Genomic DNA, 20,094 nt, shown 5'->3' with positions numbered 1-20,094 from the left:
AACCTTGGGAAAAAGGTGCACAATAGACTTTGTCAGTTTTGCGTTGTTCTGATTTTATTTTTTTCTTTGGTATCAGGTAATTGGTACACTCACTGTTTGCCCACCTCCATTATGGTGAATAGAGGGAGAGCCTGAGCCAAGTGGCCACCCCCCACCCTCACCGCTGGCAGTTTCTTCTGCCAGGAATCTGCACAGACACTCAGCCCAAGCTGAGGTGCTGATCTGTCCCCCTTTTGGTCTGTTTCTTATCAGGGGTAGGAGAGGAGTCCTGGTGTGGCGCTGTGGGTTAATGTGCCAGACTGCAGAGCCTTTTGAACTACAAAGTCGGTGGTTCAAGCTCACCAGCTACTCCTTGGAAACCCTATACAGGGTCGCTATGGGTTGGAATTGACTCGACAACACTTAACAACAACAAGGAAAGGAGGGCAGAAGTGACTGAAAGAGAGTTTAAAGGCAAAATCTCTGGGACAGCTTTGAAGCCAGGGACTTAGGACATTAAAGACATACTTATATTAAGCTACAGAGTTTTCCTCCCCCCCTCTTTTTCTTCCCTCCCTCCTCTCCCTTTTCTGTGATTAGAGACTGCTGTATTCAGTCTTGTTTTTGTTGGTGCTGCATTATTTTCTTCTGTTTTTTTTTTTTTTTCTTTTTCCTCTTTCTCTCATTTTTTATTTTGTTTTTGTTTTTCACCCAACTGGTGTTGTTTGTCTGTTACGTAGCCTCCCTTTTGCTTTTGGAGGACTCTTTGTCTCCCTATATTACACGAGAAGAATCAGAAACTGCTGCCAAATAGCCAAGCTGCAATCACACTTTATAAAAACCAAAACCCAGGCAAGAACCAATACCAGCTGCCATATACCAGGGAAACAGGCAACACCTGTGAAAGTTACTCTGAGTTAAGCAATAAGAAGAGCAAAAAGGAAAGCCCACATCCTGATCAAATTTATGCATCAACCACTAAAGGCAGCAATGATGAAATTGGAAAATTCTACCAACTTTTTCAGTCAAAAATTGATCAAATATGCAATGAAAATGTATTGATAATTACTGCTGATTAGAATGCAAAGGTTGGAAACAAAGAGGAAGGGTTGGTAGTTTGAAAATATGGCTTTGGTGATAGAAATGATGCTGGAGATCACATGATAGAACTTTGCAAGACTTGTTCATTGCAAATATAATTTTTAAACAGCATAAAAGATGACTATACACACAGACCTCACCAGATGGAATACACAAAAATCAAGTTGACTACATCTGTGGAAAGAAACAGTGGCCAAAACAAGGCCAGGGGTAGACTGTGGAACAGACCATCAATTGTTCATACACAAGTTCAGGCTGAAGGTGAAGAAAATGAAAACAAGTCCATGAGAGCCAAACTATGACCTTGAGTATATCCCACAAGGAACAAGGAATATCACTGCTGACGTCAGGTGGATCTTGGCTGAAATCAGAGAATACCAGAAAGATGTTTACCTGTACTTTATTGACTAAGCAAAGACTTTCAGTTGTGTGGATCATGACGAGCTATGGACAATATTGTGGAGAATGAGTATTCTGAAACACTTAGTTGTGCTCATGAGGAACCTATGCATAGATCGAGAGGCAGTTGTTCGAACAGAACAAGGAAACACTCAATGGTTTAACATTATGAAAGGTGTGCACCAGGGTTGCATTCTTTCACCATACTTATTTAATCTGTTTGCTGAGGAAATAATTCGAGAAGTTGGATTATATGAAGAAGAACGTGGCATCAGGATTGGAGAAAGACTCATTAACAACCTTAGACATGCAGATGATACAACCTTGCTTGCTAAAAGTGAAAAGAATTTAAAATACTTACTGTTGAAGATCAAAAGACCATAGCTTTTTGTATGGGTTGTACCTCAATTTAAAGAAAACAAAAATCTTCACCACTGGACCAGTAGATAACATCAAGATAAATGGAGAAAAGATTGAAGTTGTCAAAAGGCTTTTTTCTTTCTTTCTTTCTTTTTTTTTTTTTTTGCTGAACAAGTGTATTTATTCTATAGCTGTGAACTCTATAGTGAATTACTAAAGGATTAACATGAAGCTGACGGCCTGGTAACAATTAGGAGACAAAAACTTTTCGCATTACTTTCAAAATCTCAGCATCCTTTCTGATTTGCTTGAAGAACTGTATAACTCAATATTTCCTTTCATCTCCAATCATATGTTTTATATTTGATTGTTTCCCACACTTGTTTTAACAAGAACTTGATAAAGTGACAAGATTGGGTTAATTTCTGTATAAATTTTCCACAAAGGTTTGTTGCAATTTTAGTTGGAATTCTCCCAAGTTCTATGGAACCAGTCATCTTGCCGTATGTATCTTGGTTGTCAAACAGGACACTTAGCAAGAGAATGGAATTTAATAATACCTATATATCTGTAATCCTTAAAATAGAAGATATTTGTTAGCTTCCTCTTAATGAAGGTATCAAGAGTGGAAAGAACACTAGACTAGGTATTCTGTAGATCATAAACCTAGCTGGCCTTTGATAGAGCTTCCAAATAAGTGACATCTAAGATTTCCTTTCATTCTAATTCTAGCTCACTGTGTTCCTCCTTTGATTATTCAGAGCTGTTTCCTTTCTTGAGGTGTCTACTCCAGTTCCCAATCACCACTCATTCAGTTCTCAAAGAATGCCTCGTTAGAGGAAAATTTCTGAATTCTTACCTACAGTTATTAGCACGCTCATTTGGACTCTTATTACATGTGTAGGTGTCTGAAATGACCTTCGATCTTCACTTAGGATTGGTTCAACTAATGTCTATCTCATGTCAATAGAATCTGAGCTTTAGGAGGGTAGAGTTGAATAATAGAAACCTCACTGTGGGTACTAAGTACTTACTTGTTGAATAAATAAATAAGACATGATTACCCTACAACATGTTTAGAGAATCAAAAAAAACAGTGACAAAAATTCCTCTCGTTTACATATTTTCAAAATACAAAATCAGTTTTATCTATTATGTATGAAGGAAGGCCTGTTAAAGCACCAGCTTATGTAGAGGAAATAGTTTTTTTTTCAAGGTCACACTAATAGTACATAAATAGTGAAGCTGGAATGGGAGCTCAGAACTTAAACATACAATGGGCCTTTTACAACAGTAAATAGACATGAGCACTTAATGTCCTTGATACTTAACTTTGTTTCACAATCTTAGAACATAGGTTGTGTTGGCTGAACTAAATGGAGTGTGTCAAAGACTTCATTTTGCTTGGATCAACCATCAACATTCATGGAAGCAGTTGTCAAGAAATCGAATGACGTATTGTGTTAGGCAAATCTGCTATACAAGACTTTTTAAAAGTGTTCAAGAGCACAGTTTGAGGACTGAGGTGTGCCTGAGCCAAACCATGGTATTTTCATTCACTTCATATGCCTGTGAAAGTTGGACAATGAATAAGGATGCCTGTACAAGAATTGATGGAGAAGAATATTAAAAGTACCATGGACTGCTGAAAGAACAAATACTTCTGTGTTGGAAGAAGTACAGCTAGAGTGCTCCTTGGAAGCCAGGATGGTGAGACTTCATCTTTCATACATAATTATACAGATTATCAGAAAGGACCAGACCCTGGAAAAGGATATCATGTTTGGTAAAGTGGAGGAGAAGACCCCCAGCGAGATGGCTTGGCACAGTGACAGCACAGAGAGCTCAAGCGTAGCAATGATTGTGAGGTTGGTGCCGGATGGGGCAGTGTTTTGTTCTGTTGTACAGAGAGTCGCTATGACTCGTACTGACTCAGCAGTACCTAGCAATAACAACAAAAGATTTACAGCCTCGGAAACCCTATACAGGGTCACTATGAGTTGGAATCAACTCAGTAGAGTGCCACCACCTACTTTATCAAATGTCCTTTTCTAGCATTTGTTCCTTCCTGATGACCACTGTCTGCTTGTCTAAGGAACATTCTGGTTACAGTTCTTCTAAGCCGAATTACTGCTATATTCAATATTCCTCATCAACACTGCTCAATTCTTCTTCTGTTTCCTTTTTCGTTATCGAAACTTTGCAAACATATGAGGTAATTGAAAAGACCATGACTTGGGTCAGGCATCCGTTTTAGGACCTAGAATGATATTGTTAAGTGCCATCGACTTGGTTCCAACTCATAGTGACCCTATGCACAACAGAACTAAACACTGCCCAGTCCTGTGCCATCCTTACAATTGTTGTTAAGCTTGAGCCCATTACTGTTGTCACTGTGCCAAACCATCTCATTGGGGGTCTTCCTCTTTTTCACATAACCCCTGCTTTACCAAGTATGATGTCCTTCTCTAGAAACTCATCCTTCCTGATAAAATGTCTGAAGAGACAAAATCTGGCCATCTTGGCTTCTAAGGAACATTCTGGTTGTACTTCTTCCAACACAGATTTGTTTGTTTCTTCTGGCAGTCCATGGTAGCAGCTCAATTAGAGTAAGGCTGTTAGACCAAGAAGACCCTAGCACTGTTTGTTCAGAAGTCTTTCTTCCCCACCTCGTGGGGGACAGGTTCTACTATATGATGAACTCGAGTTTCCACCATTAGATATATCACTTGGACGTAATCCATCATTGAATACTTTCTAGGAATTTCTCTCTCTCTCTTTTTTTTTTTTTACTGGAATCTAGATAGCCCTCCAAGGGAAATGTTTATGTTTGAACAGAGGTTCATGATCAAATAGCTTGGGAAACTTGGTATTAAACAGCTTTCTATATTCAACAGGACTTCTCAGAACCTTGGTTATACTAAGCATGCTTGTTGTTCTCAAGAAATTGGGGGATCTGAAGTGTAAAGGTAGACATTTTGTAGCAAAAGGAGGGGAGTGGTTGACTTTGCAGTCCAGGAGCAGAGGTCCCTGGGACCATCAAGGGAGAAGAGCGGAGTGTGGGACCCTACCTAGAGTAATAGTGATGCCAGAGATGAAGGCAGAGATGATGTGGAGAGATGGAATGGCTGGGGACTCTACACCCAGAGAGGGAGAGGAGCTGTGTGCTGACAACCGAGGGGCAGGCTTATGGGGTATATATACCCTTTGGTTGTTTGATGATGCATGGAGGTGATTGTAATCATGGCAATGAAACGATATACGATAGGATGAGTGTAAAGCTAATGTTCTCCCATGTAAACTATCACATAATTCACAATAAAAACTTAAAGAAATTGGGGAATCTTAGGAGACTCTCTGGAACTTTCTTTCAAGTGCATTTGGCCACACCAGCTTTTGTTGGAGGAGTACATCTCGTAGTTGGTGATAGACAAAACCCACTTAAAAAACCCAAGAGAATACTGTCTGGTAGAAAGCTGGACAATGTGCCCCTGGGATGAAAGGTACTCCGAATACACAGTGGTTGCAACAATGGGCTCAGACATATCAATGATTTTATAAAGATGGCGCCAGGCAAGGTTTCATTCTGTTGCATATGGAGTCACCTTGAGTGGGCGTGAATACACCGCAACTCATTACCACCTCTGCAGATGTATATATAGATAGATAAAGGAACCCTGGGGGCACAGTACATTACACATTTAGCCGTTAACTGCATGGTCAGCAGTTCAGATCTACCTCTTGGAGGAGAAAGATGAAGCAATCTATTTCTATAAAGACTGACAGCCGTGGAAATCATATGGGGCAGTTCTTCTGTGTCCTATAGGGTCACTATGAGTCAGAATGGACTTGATGGCAGTGGTTTTGGTTTTGGTTTAGTTTTTCCATGGGTCAGAACAGGCATTAGGGGAGAAGCTGGGGTGAATCTAGTGGCCCAGTCTGTTGTGGGTCCTAGGGAGGGCCAAGCTGGGGAGCATGTGGGCCATGCTGGCTTCCAGGTATTGGTGAGAAGGTGTCATTCTGGGCACAACTCTAGGGACATTAAAAAAAAAAAAAAAAAAAAAAGTGGGGAAAAAAACCGCTCCCCAAGCTTGAACAAGCAAAAAGGTTATTTTTGGTTTTGCCAAAACTTTATTTTTCTAATTTGCAGAAGTTATGCCTACTTGTTAGAATAATTCTAAGAATGCATCGATGTCTAAAATAAGAATGAGAATGATAATAATAAAAGAATTTCTCTCTCTACCTCATGCCCTTAGTTCTAGTCCTCTGAATTAATGAACAGGACTCCTGGTGTGGCATTGTAGGGTTAACACTGGACAGCGAACCACAAGATCAGCAGTTCAAACCCACCAGCTGTTCCTTGGAAACCCTATACAGGGTCACTATGAGTCAGAACAGCACTTAACAACAACAATAACATCAGTTTGGCAAGTATTGGTCTTCTAACCATGAAGTTGGAGGTTCAAGTCTACCAGTTGTTCCAAAGGAGAAAGATGAGTCTGTCTTATTCTATAAAGGTTATAGCCTCGGATCCTTTGGAGCAGTTTTGCCTTGTCCTGTAGGGTCTCTATGACTCTGAATTGTCTTGATCTTAGTAGTTGGGATCAATTTGACATAAATCCTTCTGTACACTTCCTATCCATCCATTGTTGTTATTTAGTGTCACTGAATTGGTTCTGACCCAGACAGACCATGTGTAGGGTTTGAACTGCTGACCTCATGCTTATCCAGTGCTTATCCTACAGCACCACACCATAACGCCCACTGATAGATACATTTGTATAGGGGTGGTTGTGAATTATTGTTGTGTTTGTGCACACTCATGGAGACCCAATGTACAACAGAATGAAGCATTGCCTGGCAGCATTTTATAATCATTGGGAGCCACAGCACTTTGGGTTAATGAGCTAGACTGCAAAGTCATTTGAACTGCAAGAGTGGCGGTTCAAGCTCACCAGCCGCTCCTCGGAGACCCTATACAGAGTTGCTATGGATCAGAACCGGCTTGATGGCACTTAACAACAACGTTCTTGAGCCCATTGTTACGGCCACCGTGTATTTGGAGTGCCTTCCAACCTAGGGGGACATCTTCCAGTTCTGTATCACACAGTATTCTGTTCTGCTCCATGGGGTTTTCATTGGTTAATTTTCATAAGGAGATCACCAGGCCTCTCTTCCTAGTCTGTCTTCGTTTGTAAGCTCTACAGAATCCTGTCCACTATGGTGACCATGCAGGTATTTAAGTACTGTTGGCATAGCAACATGCAAGGCACCACAGTTTGACAAACTGACATATAGGGGCTAGGCTTTTTGTTTTCGTTTTTTAATGAGGTCGTATTTTAAGTGACAAACTTGCTTTTGTCACTTAAGACATGAAGGACTCTTTCAAACATCTAAATGCCATTCTGAATGCTAGAACATCATTGTCTTATTTATGTTGTTGTTAGGTGCCATCGAGTGGGTACTGACCCATAGCGACCTTATGCACAGCAGAACGAAATACTGTCTGATCCTGGGCCAACCTCACTACTGTTGCCATGCTTGAGTCCATCGATGCTGCCACTTGGCTAATCCATCTCATTGGGGGTTTTCCTCTTTTTCTCTGACCCTCCATATCTATTCAAATCTTCCCCTACTGATTGAATGTTTAGAGTCTTTGTTTACCTTTTTTTTTAAAAAAATTATGATTCCATGCAATTGACTCCAGGTAACATCTTTATGAGCACATACTTTTCAGTACTGGTGGTGGTGGTGATGTGCAATGGAGTGGGTTACGACTCAGCAACCCTGTATAGGGTTTTCGAGGTTGTAAAGCTTTATAGGAGCAGAAAGCCTCGTCTTTCTTTTGATGAGTGACTGGTAGATTTGAGCTACTGTTTCTAGAGTGAATTCCTAGAAGGAAAATTGATTAATGTAAATGTAAATGTAAATTAGGAACTCTGGTGGTACAGTGGGTTAAGCATCAATCGGCTACTAACATCAGGGTCGTGGTTCAAACCCGTCAACAACTCCTCAGGAGAAAGATGAAGCAATGTGCTATGGGGGCAGTTCTACTCTGCCCTCAAATTGTTGTTAAGTGCTGTTGGAGTTGGTTCTAACTCATAACGACCCTGTATAGGGTTTCCGAGGAGCAGTTGGTCAGCTTGAACCGCCAACCGTATGGTTCAAACTTACTTTGCAATTCAGCACATTAACCCACAACGGCACACCAAGACTCCCCTGTCCTCGAGGATCACTGTGAATTGGAATCAGCTCAACAGTGGGTTTTTACGTTTTAAATCACCGCGCCAGCTCACTTTCTCAGAATGTGTGAGCATTCGTGTTCCCTGACAGTTTGTGAGAACGCACATTTCCTGAGAGATTTCAAAGATTTCTAAACCTTGGGGCAGCTCATTTCAGTTTTAATGATTTATCATCTCTGGGAGTTAGGGACCAAGACTGTATTTTTTTTAAAGTGCCCTCAGGAGATTCTGGTAATCACCCAATGGGTTCAACAGAACAACAATGGTGAAGATGGCACAGGACCTGGCAGTGTTCTGTTCTGTCATGCATGTGGTCGCTATGAGTCAGAGCTAACTCATGGTACCTCGTAACAACACAGCAATGATTAAAAACTTGACTGATAACCGAAAAGTTGGCAGTTTGAAAACACGCACTGCACTGCTCTGTGGAAGCAAGATCTAACAGCTGCTCACATAAAGATGACAGTCTAGAAACCCCAATGAGACACTTCTGCTCTAGCACATGGGGCCCCAATGAATTGGAATCAGCCCAGCAGCATTCAGTAACAACAGTGCAAATGATAAAGACACACAGCTGCTAAGTGAAAGGTTCCAGTCCACCCAGAGGCACCTAGGAAGAAAGGCCTGGTGATATATTTCTGAAAAGTCAGCCATTGAAAACCCTGAGGAGTACAGTTCCACTCGACCACACAAGGGGTGGCCATGAATTGGAGTCCATGTGACAGCAATCTGAGGACAAACTAGTTGAAACAAATGATGATTTCCGCATTCCGTTGGGTCACCTCTCTTTGGAGTGGACACAAATATGGATCTCTTCCAATCAGTTGGCCAGATAGTTGTCTTCCAAATTTCTTGGTAGATATGAGTGAGTGCCTCCTGTGCCACCTCACTTTCTTGAAAGATTTCAATTTTGATTCCATCAATTCCTGGTTCCTTGTTCTTTGCCAATTCCTTCAGTGCACCTTGGACGTCCTCTTTCAGGATCATTGGTTCTTGATCATATGCTACCTCTTGAAATGGTTGAACATTAACCATTTCCTTTTGGTACAGTGACTCTGTGTATTCCTTCCACTTTCTCTTGATGCTTTCTGCACCATTCATAATTTGCCCAGTAAATCTTTCAATAACGAAAGTCAAGGCTTGAATTTTTTCCTCAGTTCCCCTAGCTTGAGGAATGCTGAGCGTATTCTTCCTTTTTGGTTTTTTTATTCCAGATCTTTGCACATTTTGTTGTAATATTTGGCTTTATCTTCTCGAGCTAATGCTTGTAATTTTCTGTTTAGCTCTTGGACCTCCTCATTTCTTCCATTTGCTTTAGCATCTCTATGCTGGAGAGCAAGTTTCAGTGTCTCTTCTGACATCCATTTTGACCTTTTCCTTCTTTCTTGTCTTCTCAATGCCTTTTTGCTTTCTTCATGTATGATGTTCTTTATGTCATCCCACAACTCTTATGGTCTTCGGTCTTTAGTGTTTAATATATCAAATCTGTTCTTCAGATGATCTCTAAATTCAGGTAGGATATAATCAAGGTCATATTTTGGCTCTCGTGGACTTGTTTTCATTTTCTTCAGCTTTAGTTTGAATTTGCACAGCCTGCCCCTGGCCTTGTTTTCACTGATGATACGGAGCGTTTCCATTGTCTCTTTCGCAAATGTAGTCAATTTGATTTCTATGTATTCCATCTGGTGAGGTCCATGTGTATAGTCATCTTTTATGCTATCTAAAGAAGGTATTTGAAATGAACAGATCATTGATTTTGCAGAATTCTACCATGCGTTCTCCAGCATCATTTCTATAACCAACTACTGATCCTTCCTCTTTGCTCCCAACCTTTGCATTCCAATCACCAGTAATCATCAATACATCTTGATTGTATGTTTGATCAATTTCAGATTGAAGAAGTTGGTAGAAGTCTTCCATTTCATCTTCACTGGGTTTAGTGGTTGGTGCATAAATTTGAATAATAGTGGTATTAACTGGGCTTCCCTGTAGGCGCATGGATATTATCCTATCACAGACAATGTTGTATCTCATGAGTGATTTGGATATGTTCTTTTTGATGATGAATGCAACACCATTCCTCTTCAATTTGTCATTCCCGGCATAGTAAACCATGTGATCATCAGATTCAAAATGGCCAGTACCAGTCCATTTCAGCTCACTAATGCCTAAGATATCGATGTTTATGCGTTCCATTTCCTTTTTTACAACTTGCAATTTTCCCAGATTTATACTTCGTACATTTCATGTTCCGATTTTCAATGGATGTTTATAGCTGTTTCTCTTCATTTTGAGTTGCGCCCCATCATCAAATGAAGGTCCCGCGGGCTTTTCTTCCACAGGCTTTACTCCATTTGCGTTTTCATGGTCAACTCTACTTTCAGGAGGCAGCTCTTCCCCAGTGGCATTTTGAGTGCTTTCCAACTTGATGGGCTCATTCTCCGGCACCATATCTGACAGTGTTTCTCTGCTATTCATAAGGTTTTCAGTGACTAAAGATTCAGAAGTAGTTTGTCACTGTTTCTTCCTAATCTGTCTTTTTCTGGAAGCTCATCTGAAACCTATCCACCATGTTATTTAAAATACTGGTGACATAGCTTTCAGAATCACAGCAACTCGTAAGCCACCATAGTACAACAAACTGACAGATGAGTGGTGGCCATTAGTTTTAAGTGGAAACTGTCACTTTAAATGTTGAGGAGCTCTGTGCACATTCAGTAGAACCGTCCAGGGGAGGGGGTCGGGTGTCCATTCGCTCAGGCATCTTGTGTGGGTGTTTTTTGTGGGTGGGCACTTCTTCTCCCAGGCTCCATCAGCCTTGAATTACCATCTTGCTTCTGGGCCTCCTGCTTTCCATCCAGCAGAAGGGAAATGAGACAGTGTGGAAAGATAACATCTGTGTCCGAAAAGCCCAGGCCTGTAAATGCCCCTATCACTCCCTCTCACTCCATTGTCCAGCACTCAGTCACATGACCCTGTCAAACTGCAATGGAGTCTAGCTGTGGCTTAGGGAGGAGAGGGCATGGAGTTTTGATGAAGAGCTTGTGGCCTCTGCCTTAAATAAGTCTCTGATTTTTTAACAGCTTTGACATGGCTGCCTTCATAATGTTGTTGTGAGGTACCACCTAGTAGTTTCTGACTCATAATGATCCTGTGAACAATAGAATGAAACACTGACCAGTCCTGCACCATCCTCACTATCGGTGATATGTTTGAGCCCATTGTTATAGCCACTGTACCCATTCATGTCCTTGAGGATCTTCCTCTTTCTCACTGACCTTCCACTTTGCCAAGCATGATATTCTTCTCCAGGGACTGGTCCCTACTGATTACACAGCCAATGAATGTGAGAGAAAGTCTGGCCATCCTAGGGTCAAAGGAACATGATGGCTATACTTCTTCCAGCACAAATTTGTTCATTCTAAATCAAAATGCCCAACAGGGACAAAGGAATGGGCTTCTTTGCCATTGGATTGGGTACACCTGAGATTAGGAGCCCTGGTGACATAACAGGCTAAGCATCGATCTGCTAATTGAAGGGTCAGTGGTTCAAACCCACCAGCCATTTCTTGGGAGAAAGATAAGGCAGTCTGCTTTTGTAGAGATTTACAGCCTCGGAAACCCTATGGAGAAGTTCTATTCTGTCCAATAGGTCACTGTGAGTTGGGATTGACTCAATGGCAGTGGGCACACATAAGACACATGTTAAAATTTGAAGTAGAATTTTAATAATGGAATATGGTGGGTATCTGGTACCTAAGTCTGTGTGTTCATTCATGTCAGGCTCTCTGAAGGCTAGTCCAAGAAATGGGATTGCAGGGTTCTACCCTCCCCCTATTTTCTTATCAAAGTTCTACCCTCCCCCTATTTTCTTTTTAAAATCTACCCTCCCCCTATTTTCTTTCCTTTTTTTGTATCTTTTCACTGTATTTATTCAATCTGTATGCTGAGCAAATAATTCTAGAAGCTGGATTATATGAATAATGTGGCATCAGGATTGGAGGAAGACTCATTAACAATCTGCGATATGCAGACAACATAGTCTTGTTTGCTAAAAGTGAAGATGACTTGATGTACTTACTGATGAAAATCAAAGACTACAGCCTTCAGTGGGGATTGCATATCAATATGAAGAAAACAAAAATCATAACATCTGGACCATTAAATAACATCATGATAAATGGAGAAAAGATTGAAGTTGTCAAGGACTTCATCCATGATCAATGTTCATAGAAGCAACGACAAAAAAAAATCAAATGGTGTAATACACTGGACAAATCTATTGCAAAAAAATGCTTAAAAGTGTTAAGAGTGAAGGTGTCACTTTGAGGAGAAAGTTGCACCTGACCCAAACCATGGTATTTACTTTTTTTGACAAGATCATCAGCTTTACTTTCGACCAATCATACATTTTGTTTCATCTCAATGATTACACTCCCCTCCCTGCAACAACAGTTTTCCTACTTCTACCCTGTGGCTTCCCTTTTACACCTTGTATTTCACAAATGAACAAAGCAAAAATATTTGATGTACACATACAAAACAAAAAATATATATTCATTTAAATGTCCAAAGGGCACATTTGCAAGCCAGCCACCTGCCTGCAGGCACACAGCCTTTCTCAGTCCACGGGCCTTGAGTCCTCAGCTGCTCTATCTCTCTGTGCTATCACCTCTACCAACATCTATGCTGTTGACACTTTTTTGGGTAGGATCTCACATTCCACTCATGCTCTTCCTTCTTGATGGTCCTGGGGTCCTCTTTTCCTGAAATGAAAGATTAACTACTTCCCCCTTTTAGTTATACATCCTCTACAATTACAATTTTTATAATTGTGATTAATCCTGATAACAGTTACAATTGAATCATAAAATTCTATAAGCATCACCCCTCATCCCCTTTCATCAGATCCATTTGGGAAAAAAAGGAAAACTAGTCAGTGGGGATTCTGCCTTACCCACCTTATTCTGAAGCTAAGTATACTCATGAAAGCGTGTAAGCCAGCCACTTGGTGCCTTTATAGCCCCCATTTTTGATAGCCAGTATCTACACTGTCTGTCCCTATCAACAAGCTTGAAATAAGATTGAAACAAACTTTATCTTTGATATGAAGAATCCTTCCATTTCAGTTGGAATTTTGAGCAATTGCATCCGTAAGCAAAGTTCCAGTTCATCAAATCGTAGCAATTTATGTTTGCTCACAGTATCAAGCTTCTTGATCTTCATCTGATTGAGTTTTGGTCAGCTAGCCTTCAAGCTATGTCAAATGGGTACTAACTGCAAGTTTGGGAGTTCACACACACCTCCCCACACTTCAGACCAGTTGGCCACTTCACTCTCAGTTCTAGCCCCCAGTGCCCATAAGCTCTGGAGTTCACACCTCTCCCTATATTTCAGACCAGCCAGCCCTTCCTCTTCTTTCTCATCTCAAGGTTAATGTGTGTCAATAGAACATGGCCAAACTCAATCCATGTCTTCATTGCTGCATTTCCCCCACTTCCACTCACAAGTTGACCAGAGTGTTCACCAGCAAGCATACTAGGCTGCTCATGGGTTCCCTTTGAGTTTCAGTCTTAGAAGGGGCCTTCCCTTGTTTTCTGTTGACCAAACTCTTTGCCTTGCCCTGCTCACCACAGAGCTACGAGGAGCAGGAGCTGCTGCGCCTGGTCTACTTTGGAGGCATCCAGCCAGAGATCCGAAAGGCTGTGTGGCCATTCCTCCTGGGTCACTACCAGTTTGGGATGTCGGCAGCCGAGAGGAAGGAGGTTGGTTACCCCAATTGGGCAGTGAGTTGGGTCATTGGTATCATACAGAGCTAGATGCTGTGGGTCTGGGGACAGCATTTTGGTCCCCTGTTGGACAAAAGTGGGGCAAGGAGACGTGGGAGACTGGAAACTTGAGGACAACATTATCCACTAGAAATGCAGCCCAAGCCACACCGATGCTTATTTTTTAATTGCACTTTTTATTTTGAGTAAAAACAAAGGCAGGATCATCCTTACTAGCTTTGGAGTATCCCCAGGGGACTGCGTGATGGTGGGTGCTCAGTCTATGCCTGTGGGAGGTGAACCACGTGAAATTGGGTGGGTGTAGTCAGGACTTGGGGATCCCCTATCCCCAGGGATCCCACATTTGGGACACCTCCAATCTGCTCTGCAGGTGGATGAGCAGGTTCATGCCTGCTATGCACAGACCATGGCTGAGTGGCTGGGCTGCGAGGCCATTGTGCGGCAGAGGGAGCGTGAGTCGCATGCAGCCGCCCTGGCCAAGTGCTCGTCGGGGGCCAGCTTGGACAGCCAACTGCACCGGATGATGCATCGGGACTCCACTGTCAGCAACGAGGTGATGGGTGCTACTTGGGGAGCATGGAGGGCAGTGGAGGCTGGGAGCTGCTTTAGCTGGGGTGCTGAGGGGTAGCTGCCTGGGGCACTGGGACAGTTGCACTGCTAGCTTTTTTTGAGGGGGATGGCTTTGGAGTCAGACAGACTTGGGTTTGAACTGCAGGTCTACCATTTCCTAACTCTGGCTCCTCAGTCAACACCTTTACTTGAGAGCCTTCGTTTCTTAGTTTACAAAATGGGAATGGTTATGACTATGAGGGGACTTCAGAAAGTTCATGGGAAAAGGCCATTATCTTTTCATTCTAGTTTTCCCCTTGTATAAGGGAGGGTCCAGGTGTGGCACTATAGGATAAGCACTGGACTACTAACCAGAGAGTTGGCAGTTCAGGCCCACCAGCTGATCCTCAGAAACCCGTATATAGGATTGCTATGAGTCAGAATTGGCTCGACGGCACTTAATAATTTATGAGGGAGGCTTGCTTGCAGTTCAAATGACATTGTGCATCTCAAGCATCTAGTATAGTGCCTGGCTTCCATTTACTCAGCAAGTGCTCTTGGAGTCCCTGTGATGTGCCAGAAACTGTGTTTGGAGTCAGGATGCTCCAGACATTGTGGCAGATAGGCCTGTCCTCAGAGAGCCTCCGGTTTTCCCAAAGAGCAGCTCAGGTAAAAATCAGTTCTCTTCACTAGTTATGTCTCTGTCATCAGTTGCTGCAATCATCCTGCCATAAGAAATGGCCATCAAAATATTGGGACTTTCAACAAGAAACCTTTGCTTTTGTTCATGAGTCTACAGGTCAGCTGGGCAGTTCTGCTCAGAGCCTGGTCAAGTGGGGCTCACCTGCCTTGCTGTCAGTGGCTGGTTGATGTTGGTTGGCCTCTCTTAACCTCCAGCAGGTGAATCTGGGCATGTTCTCAGGTGAAAGCAGGTGATAGGAGAGAGAAAGCTGAACTGCACAAGTGCTGTTCAAACCACAGCTTGTGTCAGGTTTGATGGCATGGTAAGTCTGATGACCAAGCCCAGCAATAGAAGAGCATAGACTGTAAGTTAGAGGGCAGTGGAACCAGCAAAGCTGATGAACCTCCAAAACTATTGCCCTGAGACACTCTAAAGCTTAAACCAAAAATACCCCGTGAGACCTTTAAACCAAAAAATAGTTTGTTTGAGCATTGTGTGCTTTTAAGATCTAACCATAATAGGATCAAGGGAATGCATTGACTCTAGAGAATAAATGCTAGACTGTGAACCACAAGGTTGGAAGTTCAAGCCCACCAGTCACTCCATGGGAGAAAGATGAGGCTTTATGCTTCTGAAGGATTCAAAACCTTGATGTCAAAATTGCTCAACATGTCACCTGAACACTTTGACCACACAACCACACCTACATGTGGAACCAGCTGATGCCATACACCAACCAATTCCTAAACTAGATACACGGGCAAAAGCCAAAGTCAACTAGAGAAACCTCCCCAATTTACATTCTTGGTGTGGCACTGTGGGATAAAGCACTTGACTGCAAGGTGATCTGAACCACAAGGTCAGCAGTTCAAACTCATTAGCTGCTCCTTGGAAATCCTACACAGGGTTGCTATGAGTCAGAACTGACATGCAGCATATAGGATCAACAATGTAGGATCAAAGGAGTCTAAGTGGCACAGTGGCTAAGCATTGGGCTAGTAACTCAGAGGTTGACAGTTCAAACCCACCAGCTCCACAGGAGACAGATGAAGACTGACCGTTTTGGAAACCCTGGGGAGTGACTCTACTCTGTCCTTCAGGGCTGCTATGAGCAATATGGTGCTGGTATTAAGTGCAGCTGATTTAGTTCCAACTCATAGTGACCCTGTATAGAGTTTCCAAGGAGTGACTGGTGGGTTTGAACCACCAACCTTATGTTTAATAGTCCAGAGTTTCCCCTACAACACCACATCAGGACTCCAATATACATACCACAAAATACTTGCTATTTCAACCATTTTTTTTCTCATAGATATGCTTTATTCACATAAAATTCTAGTGTCTTTTTTTTTATGTACACATAAAAAATAAAAAATGTACATTCTTTTAAATATCCAAAGGACATATTTTGCAAGCCTGCCTCCTGCTCACAGGCACACAGCCTTTCTCGTCCATGGACCGAGAGTCCTCAGCTGCTCTATCTCTGCTGTTGCTGCTTTTCTGGGTAGGATCTCATGCTCCATTCATGGTCTTTCTTCTTGATGGTCCTGGGATGGTCTGTTCCTGAAATGAAAGATTAACTACACTCCCCTTTTAGTTACGTATCTTCTATAATTACAGTTGTGATGATTTTTATTAATCCTGCTGACAATTACTCACAACTGTATCATAAAATCCTATCAGCATCATCTCCCATACCCTTTCATCAGATCCAGTTGGAAACCAGGAAAACTATTCAGTGGGTATTTTACCTTACCCTCCTCAAAGCACATTCATAAAAGCTTGTAAGCCAGCCACTTCATGCCTTTACAGTATCTAAATTGCCCATCCCTATCAACCCAGTGCGTTGAGGAAACAAGCTTGATCTTGATAGGAAGAATCCTTCCATTTTGGATGGATTTTTTTTTACCTCTATTCCACCCCCCCCCTTCCTTTTTTAAAAAAGTTTTTTATTGTGGACTGAGTGAAGTTTAAAGGGCAGATCATCAGTTTTACATTCAACAAATCATACACTTTGTTTCATTACAATGACTATAATCTATTTCTCACTATTTACTTTAGCTGTTTTTAAAAACAAAAACCACTCAGGCATATATAATAATTCACACCTCCAAAGAGCACATTCTGCAATTCTGCCTCCTGGCCACCAGCTCTTATTCCCGCTCTTCCCATGAATCTAGAGTCCTCAGCCACTCCCCCTCTCCATGACACCATCTCTGCTTCCATCTCTGGCATTGCTGCTTCTCTGGATAAGGTCCCACATTCTGCTTGTGCTCTTCTCCCTTGATGGTCTTAGGGTCCTCTTGTTTCTGGACTGTAAGATTAACCGCTCCCCTATTTTTGTTACAAAACTTCTACCTTTACAACTGTGACAGTCACAATTAGTCATGATAACAATTACTCACTATTGAATCATAATAATCTTATCCCCATCTCTTAACCAGACCCATCTAGACAAAATGAAAACTATTCAGTGGGAACTCTTTCTTCCACTACACACTATTTTTTTCCACACACACACACTCTTAAACTAGACTCCATCATGAAACCTTGTAAGCCAGTCACTTTATAGCCCTTCGCCCCCTATTTTAGGTAGCCAATGTCTAAGTTGCCCATCCCTATCTACCCTGTGTACAGAGGGGATAGCATTGATACTTGATGTGAAGACTCCTTCCCTCTCTATTGGTATTTAGAGTTACTACCTCCATGAGTATAGGTCAGGCTCATCAAATTGTAGCAATTTACCCTTGTTTCCTTTATTAAAAAAATTTTTTTTTTGGTAATCTTCCTCTAGGCAAGTTCTGATTGAGACTAGGTCAAATGGGTACTGTCTGCAAGTTTGGGTGTTCTTGTGCATCTCCCCTCACTTCATATAAGCTGAATGCTTCATCTTCAGCTGTAACCCTCTGTGTCTATGTCCTTGTCCATGGGCTCAGGTGTCCCCAGGTCTCACCATACTTTGGACTAACCAGCCCTTCCTCTTCTCTCTCTAATCTCCAGGTCAACAGGAGTCAATGGACTGTGGTTGACTCAGCCCATTTCTTCATTTCTGCCTTTCCCCACTCTTCCGCTCACCAGTAGATCAATGTGGTCACCAGCAAGCTTACATGCTTGCTCATGTGTTCCCTTTGAGTTTCAGTCTTAGAGGGGAGCTTGTCTTTAAGGATCTTACTTGCTTGCCCTGATGGCTTTTTGGCAAACAGCTTGCTTTTTCTTGTGGTAGCCAGTCATGCTGACATTTTTGTTTTGGGTTTTTCCTGATGGTCTTTCTATGAAGATATATCTTCTGTTGCTCAAGCTTTTCCAGGATGGTCTGCTTGTCCTTGTTAGTGGGAATGTCCCACCTCAGAAGGTTCTGGATGGCACTCAGGATTCCACCTAAGGTCCTATACTCTGCAAATGCTCCACAAGAGGCATATTTCATTGGGCAAGTTCTAGAATCCCTTTTTGGTATTCCAATCAGTTATTGGCTGAAGATGGGCTTACAGATTTCTTTTGTAATCATGTTTCCCAACATTCCTTTCTATCCCACTCAAGTGCCTAATTTACAACAGTAGGCAAGGGAAACCAATATTCCTAAGACAGTCAAGCCTTTTAGTATTTTTTCCCCTCTTCAAAGTATGCCTGTTGTTGTTGTTGTTAAGTGTCATCGAGTCGGTTCCGACAGGTGTAAATCTTTACGGGAGTAGAAAGCCTCATCTTTCTCCCATGGAGTGGCTGATAGTTTCGAACTGCTGACCTTAAGGTTCGCAGCCCGATTCGTGCCTAGATCCCTGTATCACAGAGCCCTGTTGTTCCAAGGTTGAGCATGCATCACTATTTACCTCTGTCCCACTGAGCCTATGCAAACCTGTCTCAGTGTTCCCCTATCTATCTTGTTCTTGTTCATCCCCCTTCTTGTATTGCCCTCCTCAATACCCAAACTAAAACACCCACCCCAACCCCACTGTTGTGGTTACTTTATATTCCATTAACTTTTCCCTCCATTTAAGACCATCTATTTTATCCTGTAATCTACCTGATCTTCTCCCCACCTGGATCTTTTTTTCCCTCTGTGTTTACCTTCTTTCACATTGTAAGTGTTTTGATCATAGACTGATCTCCTAGATCCTCTGTTCTTATAGTTTTATTCTGTTCTTGACTCTTCTGTTTGTCGATTGATTTCAGGGTGATGCTGCCACATATGTCAGTCTCTGGTTGTTGTCTCTTGGTTCTCAGTCCACAGAACTCCCTTTAGGATGTTTTTCATTGCAGGGTTGGCTTTGGCAAAATCCCTTAGCTTCTGTTTATCCTGGAATGTTTTGATTACACCTTCATATTTGATTGACAGCTTTGGTGGGTAGAGGATTCTTGGTTGGCAGTTTTTTTTTCTTTCTTTCAGGGTTTTATATTTGTCTCCCCATTGCTTTCTTGCCTGCCTGGTTTCTGCTGAGAGATCCAAGCTTAAACTGATTTGCTTGCTTTTGTATGTTACACTTTTCTTTACCTAGCTGCTTTCAGGATTCTGTCCTTATCTTTGATTTTGGAGAGCTTGATTATGATATGGCTTGGTGATTTTCTTTTATGGTCTATCCCTCCTGGGGTTCGTTGAGCTTCTTGAATGCTTATCTTTTAGTTTTTCAAGATGTTAGGGAAATTTTCTTCCAGAAACTCTTCAACTATCTCCTCTGTGGACTTGTGTGATTCTTCCTGTTCTGGAATGCCAATAATTCTTAAGTTATTCCTCTTCATATTGTCCAACATGAATTTAGGTCTTTTTCAGATTTTTTAAATCCTTTTTTCTGCTTGCTCTTCTATCTTAGTAGTGTTGAGAGATTTATCTTCTAGCTCACTATTTCTGGCTTTTAACTCTTCAATTCTACTCCTTTGCCCTTTCAGTGTATTGTCCATTTATAATATTCTGTTATTAATTGTTTGGACCTCTTTCTGTAGGTTTTGAATTGTTTCCAATGCTGTATCTATCTTATTTGATTGTTCCTGTAGCGCTTTCCTG

The 20,094-nt window shown here is 41.9% G+C and overlaps 1 protein-coding gene across 4 annotated transcripts in view; it reads left to right on the top strand.

The window, feature by feature from the left end:
- The window catches only part of SGSM1 (small G protein signaling modulator 1), a 92,000-nt gene that overhangs the window by 40,854 nt on the left and 31,052 nt on the right, over nucleotides 1-20,094 (top strand). For 2 of the 4 annotated variants that reach the window (XM_006877268.1, XM_006877267.1), the window contains 2 exons: nucleotides 13,718-13,846; nucleotides 14,241-14,423. In XM_006877268.1, the coding sequence (XP_006877330.1) occupies nucleotides 13,718-13,846; nucleotides 14,241-14,423 (312 nt within the window). The remainder of the gene's footprint in view (nucleotides 1-13,717; nucleotides 13,847-14,240; nucleotides 14,424-20,094) is intronic. The other 2 variants (XM_006877270.1, XM_006877269.1) reach the window with 1 other exon arrangement.

Source organism: Chrysochloris asiatica, unplaced genomic scaffold, assembly GCF_000296735.1.
Source record: "Chrysochloris asiatica unplaced genomic scaffold, ChrAsi1.0 scaffold00451, whole genome shotgun sequence".
Taxonomy (NCBI): Eukaryota; Metazoa; Chordata; class Mammalia; order Afrosoricida; family Chrysochloridae; genus Chrysochloris; species Chrysochloris asiatica.
Note: the sequence above shows the minus strand (reverse complement) of the source record. Positions and strands in the feature narration are given on the sequence as shown.